Source organism: Cyprinodon tularosa, unplaced genomic scaffold (genome assembly GCF_016077235.1).
Source record: "Cyprinodon tularosa strain WSP-4 unplaced genomic scaffold, ASM1607723v1 ctg674, whole genome shotgun sequence".
Taxonomy (NCBI): Eukaryota; Metazoa; Chordata; class Actinopteri; order Cyprinodontiformes; family Cyprinodontidae; genus Cyprinodon; species Cyprinodon tularosa.
In genome coordinates, this window is record NW_024039423.1 from 1,018,424 (window position 1) to 1,026,132 (window position 7,709).

At 38.3% G+C, this 7,709-nt stretch overlaps 1 protein-coding gene across 1 annotated transcript in view; it reads left to right on the forward strand.

Annotated features, from left to right (window-relative positions):
- The window catches only part of LOC119771485, a 28,278-nt gene extending 21,076 nt beyond the window's left edge, over nucleotides 1-7,202 (forward strand). Inside the window, exons 6-7 of the mRNA XM_038267512.1 lie at nucleotides 748-933; nucleotides 7,125-7,202. Coding sequence (XP_038123440.1) covers nucleotides 748-933; nucleotides 7,125-7,202 — 264 coding nt within the window. The remainder of the gene's footprint in view (nucleotides 1-747; nucleotides 934-7,124) is intronic.
- The last annotated feature ends 507 nt before the right edge of the window (nucleotides 7,203-7,709 follow it).

The following is a 7,709-nucleotide window of genomic DNA, read 5'->3' on the forward strand; positions in this document are numbered from 1 at the left end:
GACATACGCTCAAGCAAACAGTAAAAGTGCTTGTGCAAATTGGACAAAATTGAGCAAAATGAAAGGTGTTAGTCATTTTTATTGGAAAAAGAATAGTTTTTGCACAGTTTTTGGTTTTAATCTGGTTGGAAGTTATGTGTCCAACCAATATTTTGATTAAACCAACCAATGTAATTTGGCAGTGTTTTTACCCAGTCTATATTGGTAAAAGGGCAAACCAATACAAGCTTGTCACATTGGCCAAAATACTGGTAACATAGCAACTATCGAAAGTCAAAGCCAGGTTTGGAATAAAAAAACCTCTAGATTCAAAGGCAAAATCTTACAGATGACATCAATTGCAATAGTATCTAATCAGAAAGCAATAGTAGTAAATACTAATATTCAAACTAAAACCAGTGGCCTGCTTAGATTCTGATCATTATATTGTTTAATCTAACCAAAATAGTTTTAGCAATCTAGATTGGTTATTTTTTCCAACCAATCTATTCTTAAAATATATCCAAACTCTATCCAAATGACTGCAACTCTCCTACAAAAACTCCCAGATCCTAACTTGATTTTGAGGCTGTCTGAATGCCTGTTGAAGTTCGCGGCCAAGTTGTACCTCTCCCTGAAGTGGTCACATTGCGTGGTATGGTGGTAGGGAGACTTCGGACATGATGGATTTTGGCACTCCCCTAAATGAAGCAAGCCTCACACAAACACCCCCTACATTGGAGTAACCAGATTTGGGTTTCTTAAAAGGAGGACCCTCTTTTTGGGGGGATGGGGAGTGACTGCAGGGCCACCGACTGGACGGGACCTCTGCTGAGAGCCATGAGCCGCCTGTCCTCAGCTAGAGGAGTGAGGCTAGGGACGAGTAAGGCAGGCTCCCTGCCACCGTCCGCTGGGGGACTGGCCCCGGAGCTGACGGCTCGGTACCAGTGCCCGGTGTGTTTCGACTACATGCTGAACTGTAGTCAACCAAAATCCTGGACGATTTTGAAATCCCCCTGGACATTTTTTTAGGTCTGAAAAGTAGGACAGGTCCAGGAAAAAGAGGACATCTGGTCAACCAACCCTCCATTAGTCGACACATGCCTTGACGCTGTGCTTCATCTCAAAACATCACATCAATTTTATGTTTCCCATACATTTTAGAAACTTTTGTGCTTTTTTAAATTATGTTTGCTGTGTGGAATGAAATAATGTTTTTAGCCTTTGAATGCTAGGTCCATGCTGAAGCTGATTCTGTACAACTGATATCACTTGTGTGACATATTATTTTAAGTTATGCAAGAGCATTTATGTATTTTCCTTTTTTAGTATGTTTACAGTTTCACAATTTTAAACATGGTTTTCAGGAAAGACAGAGAATAAGCCTCGTGTCTCTTTATTCCTGGAACCATATGTGTTTAGCTTGCCGTCTAAGATAAACTGAGTGCAGAAGAGCACTATAGTTCATAAATGCAAAACTCAATGATGCCCTTTTTATGACTTTTATTGCAACATTGTTAAAGCCCCATGGTTTCAGTGCTAAATTATGATTAATTTCCAGTTATGAGATTAAGTGGGAGAGCAATTCTTAGCCCTACTGTAGACAGTGTCTTACAGAAAGCTGGGCAAAGAGTCAGTGGAAAACATGTGTAGGATGGATTAGTGTCTTCTCGTTTTCTGTGCTTTAACAGGATTTGATTTTAAAGATGTTTTGAGTAATTCCTCCTCCGTATGCACTATCTGAGAGCCTGGAGATATATAGTATGAACAAAAAAATAGCTTGGTGAAATAGAAATCTGAGCAGTGGTTTGCCAAAAAGGATGTACGGCACATTAAATTCACAACCTTTACATGAGATATGCCAAAGAGTAAACTACTATGTCAGAGTGAACTCCTATATGAGCAAAAAGGGACCTTGAATTGAGATGACACTGACATTGTTAATTTATTTATTTAATTTCATAAATCACCATTGTTGATTTAAAGGGACAAAGTAACTTTATAATATAATATAATATCTTTATTGTAAGCAGTACAAGATACAGTCAAAAAGTGTCTCCTGTCTGTGCATCAACATTGAAAATATAAATAAAAAACGTTCCAACATAAAATAAAGGACGATAAAATAAAAGATAATAACAGATAACTTGACTCTACAGTGGTCGCTCACAACATGCATGCATGCCATACCAAAAGAGAAGAAAAACACTAAAACCATTTAATAGGAAGAAATCTCTAACAGAACCAGGCTCAGTAGGAGCAGCCTTCTGCTGACGCCAAGTGGGGGGTTATTGTGACAGTGGCAGATATACAGACGAAAGGAACATAAAATCACTGATATGTTGTATGTTAGAGAAGGTAGTTGTAAACTAGTTCCATTGGTAGCTCTGGCTAGGAAAGAAACAATTAAGGAGGTGAGCTCTGAGATGTTTCTCATACCAAAATGGATCATCACCAATAGATTGTGATCCCTGGTAGAAGCTCAAAAAATCTGCTAAAGTGGCTCAAACCTCTTTTTCAAAACTTCCCCAGACGTAGATTGAGGCAGAGAGGGTGACTCAGGACTCTCTCGAGGAACCATGTCTCTTGGCTGCCCTGGAAATGCCTCAGGCTTCTTGCAGCAGAGTTGGAGGAGGTATCTGGGGATGTGGCTCAATACATTTTTGATTACAATTCAAGACCAACTTGATGTGTCCTACGAGTCTTAAAAGTAATTTGATTTGAATGCAAAACAAACAAAGTATAACAGTCAGAATTAAATTAAAATCTAACGAGGTAGCGGATTCTCCTGTAACTGTTGTATTGCAAGCTTAAATCATCACCCCATCAACAGTTTAATTTGTTGTGGTCATGGGCAAGACACTTTATCAGTCTTGCCAGGTGTTGGTAGTCAGCATAATCCAGTTGCCTCATGTCATATCCACTAGGCTATGTGTTTCTGTGTTCCTCCTATGCCGGTGAGAGATTGGGCAAGTGTGGCTCTACAGGTGTTCTCCATATACAAATTATTAGAGAAACTTTATAAGGACTGGGAGCCAGAAGCAAGTTGTCAGATGGTTAACTTTCCCTGTGTAGAGAATTTTTACCAAAAATGAAGTGTATCTCCTCGTAGCCTTGTTCTTTCCGGTTTTGTCTTCTGTGTCTATGTTGTTGTGGGAATAAGGTATTCAGCAATTCAAGCAAGTTAAGGAGGTGGATGGTAGTTCACTCAGTCAGTATTTTATTAAAGCCCCTGTCAAACCTTGATGATGCAGCCAGCGTATGCCTGACATACAAAAAATCTGTCAAAAACGCTGGCATGTGTTGATATATTATGGGTTAGTTTCATATAAGTTATGAGTTCACTGAAGCATGCTGGCATACATTGAAGCGCGTCAACTTACGGCAAGTACGTCAGTACTGTCAGTTCTACTCCAAAGTTAATCCCCATCATAGCGTTCCTCCCTACGTTCACGCCCACTACCAGGACCAAAGAACTTCCTGCTGTTGCAGAGATGATTCTGTATCTCCTGCGACTGCAAACCTTCTTATTGATTGATTTATTCTTCTTTTCTTTTTTTTTCTTTGGCAGGCGGAAAACAGCAGCTAGGTTAATACCGTGATAAAATAATATTTTTTATGCAGATCAGGCACCTCCGGGCGCATTGCTGCTCCCCTCGGGACACTGGCTTGTGACTTTTCATTGGCATTACACATCCGTGCGTTACGCATAAATTAGGCTCGTTGGACATAAGTTCTGGACTCCTAATGAATACTCTATGTATATGCTCAAAATTGAAATAAAAACAATTGAAAGTTCAGCGTATGCCAGCATTTTAAAAGATTCTGCAACATCAGGTATGCTGGCAAAATCGTCAAGGTGTAACAGGGGCTTAAACATCTTTGCAAAGAGAGAACAAAACAATCATAGCAGCCCTAAAAGCTCAATGCTTTATCCTGTTCTGGTTTGACAAAAATTCCTCTCACTAACTTAAACCTTGCAGAAAGGCAACATCCAGTTGACATACAATCAAAACAATTGCAGACAGTTAGAGGAAACCTAAAAGTGTAATACCCTAAAAAACAGTCTAGCTTGTTATGAGGACAGCTATTTTTATCCCAAACACTCCATAATAGGATAAAAAATTCCTTTATCTTAGACACCTTGTATCCTTGCAGCTCTGAGGCTTGAATGAATGAAAACTGTAACCTTTCAATGCAGTTGTGTGGCACCTGTTTACAGCAGCCTTGCTTCTGTCAGTGAGCGCAAGGGCAGCTGTGGCTGCAATTTAGATTGCCACCATCAGTGTGTGTGAATGGGTGAAAGACTGAATGTTGTGTAAGGCACTATGGTCCAGTTTCTAACTTCAAAAAGTGCTGTATAAGTACAGGTAATTTACCATTAAATTCCCTGTACTTTAACCCTTACCTGGGGAAAGGGTTAAACATTCCCCAAAAATTAACTGCTTTGACACCACATTCCATGTGTTCAGATATTTAGCGCTACAGATTTTTTTCTTTTCAAAACTTCACACTACACTTGCAGTTGCAGATCACAATGAAAATTTAAACTAAACTACACAGACACACTGAACTGATTTTGATTTATTAAAGTCGACATACATATAGTGAGGTTTAAAGGTTAAATTTTAGAACCAGTGACTGTCTAAATTGATAGATAATCAAAATAAAAAAATACTTACCGTATCTAAAAAAAGGTTGACAATCTTTCTCCTTTTCTGTATATTTGAATATTCTTCTACTTCTCAGATACGCATGATAACATATTCATATTTCATCTAAAAATAATCATGAAACTTACGAAAAGCAATGCTTCGAACTCCAAGAAATTATTGCAATTGGCAGAGCTTCCTTTCACTACTGAACTTCCAAATTTTCTCTGATTTTATATTTATTGATTCCACTGACAGCCTGCAGATAAATTTAGAGCTGTCTAACAGCGAGAGCTTGCAGAGGTCCTCCGCTCACAATGAAATGCAGGTGAAAAGTCTAATGCTGAAGCTGCTTGTTGCATTGTAACATAGAGAGTAGCATACAAAATTCATGCCAGTAAAAATTCAAGGGTTTAAGATGGTCTTTATATACTTCTATACTCAAGGTTGATAAAAGACAGGAAGAAGGTTTCGGCAGACAAAGAAATTGAGCTTTTGCAGTCTTTTTCCTTTACTGATCCAATTGTACTGTTTATGTGGATATAATAAACCGGAATGAAACAACTGATCAGACTACAAATGTGTCAAGTAAATATGCTAATCAAAATATACTGATAACTAACTAGCGTTTTGTCACTCAGTGAGCAAATATGTCGCATTGATGCAGGTAACACATGCTGACCCAGGTCAGCTTGTCTTTCAAGCGTTTAGATGCATGCTGATCAGATTTTCACTAGGCGTAAACCAGTACTTGTAGTAGGGATTGAAATCTAATTTTGATCCTAACTAATCTGATCAGAATATTCTAACACGCATGGTTTCCTGACACAAGTATTAAGATTCCACAGATTCCAAAACAGCTTCTTCCCCACCGCCATCAGACAGCTGAACTCTTGAGAAAACTCTGAATCATGTCACAGACTCTGCATCACACTGACAACACCAAACCAAAACATTGCAAAATTGCACCATATATATTTAATGCTCTGAACTTCCATACCAATGCGTTTTTTTTTTTGCTCAAGTTTTTTTTCTCCAACACTGTTAACATGTGATTAGTGCTGCACTTCATGGAATGTAAATGTTCATTTCACTGCTAAGCTGCTGGTCATTTACTGTCTTGAAAGCCTTACAAAACAAAATTTTGTTTTGAATGCACTATGTGTATACAAAATTACAAAGATTCTAAGTCTAAGTCTGATATAAATATGTTCTGATTGGCCAGTTATTCCAATTACTTATGTCAAAGTTAACTCAGCTAGATAGTACATAAGTTTGGCTCCATGATAATGTTGCCTCTAAAAGTAAATTTTCCATACTAGCTCATTCCCTGATCCTATCCATAATAAAATTTCTCCAGGAGATATTTTGCTTGTCCATGTGACCTTGTCGATGTGAGCAGCTGTAAGGCGAGCAGCTTCAACTACATATAGTATGCCTTACTGTTGAACCGATGATGAGTTAAGCATTGACTGCAGGACAGACACCTTTGTTTTTTCAGGCCTCCTACATAATGTACTGTGGTGAGGTATTCTTTTAGCACCTGATCTGCCTAATCATTTTAGTGCAGACTGACGCTATATCTCAAGAAAATAAATAGAAACCCTGCGACTTTTATTGCTTTGGTAATTGTCCAAGCATATGGTCACCATCAGTCTAAAAGGAAATACCGGAAATCCTGGGTTTCATTCAAAAACAGACCGAGAACAGCTGCTGCCTGTGGAGTAGGAAATTAAGGTAAACTGAAAGGGTAGACAAGTTCAGCACGGAAACCAGGCATTTTGCCTTATGATGTCATAGTCCTGTCCAAATATAAGGCGAGGATGTGAGTGCAGGGAGCCAAGGGTCTGTTGTCTCTCACATTTATATTGGTTGACTTTTGCTTAAAGCACCATGACCCCACTGTTGAGGAATGGAGACTTGGAAAGAAACAGGGGAGTTAAAATGGGGGCAACTACATGTGAGAAATGTTGCTTTCCAAATCAATGCAATACAAATAGGAAACCTAGGAACTAAACAAAGACTATTATGTTTCACAAATGTAGGATTCTAAGTTTAAAACCAGCCTAAGTGCTAAGCTAAAACTATGACTGCATGCATGATGCACATAATATAATCACTTAAACATATAAGAAGTGAAATATATAATAATGTACTGGTCCCCATGATGTGCTATGATTTATGGAAAATGGTCCCTCACACTCTAGGAAATGCCTGCCAACACACACAAAGTGTCACACTATCCTTGTGTTTCTTTCCATTGATTGCCAATCATATTGCAATCATTTATATGGCCTAACTGTCCATTACCCTAAACATTACCAATATATACAGTACCTAACCCTATACCTAACATTAACTCAATTGACACCTTAGTCCTAAACTTAACCCCCATCCCAAGAAGAGAACTCCTCATAGGAACCAGTCGTTGATCCCCACAGGTACTTGTATGTCCCCAAAATGCTGCATATTTCTTGGATATTTTTCTCACAGGGTAACAAATACAGGGCCAGGTTGGAGGAGGATAGAGTAGATCGGAGCCAGATGAAACCTGACCTGGACAAAGGCTGATGGTGGCTGGGTCAAGCTCTGGAAGCTAAACCTGGATGTGCTGGGAATAGTGTAGAGTGGGGGAGAGGTCAACTCTGGAAGGTACATGAGGAGGAAGTATGATGAATGATTTAACACTCCTTTCAGGGACTTAATTAAAACATTTTTTCTAAAATTACCCACAAGCATCTACAGCATTCCTTACTTCATTCTATTTTAACATTATTTTTCTCTGTCTTCCATTTTGCTTGAAAATGCTTGAAATGTCTCCACTGCACTATTTTCCTTATTTATTCATGAGTTTTTTGCTTTTGTTTTATATGGACCAGTATAAAATATATATTTTTTTAAACTTGAAATAGATAGATAAGTTTATTAGTATTTTGTTTTAACAACAGTAACCAATAAAGATTTTATGGAAATCTCTATATCATCATCATATTTTTTCCCTCTTAGATTCACGTCATGCATTCATGTAGGCTGCTTCTATCAGTGAAGCGTGTTATCTTTCAAAACCAATATTTTTCG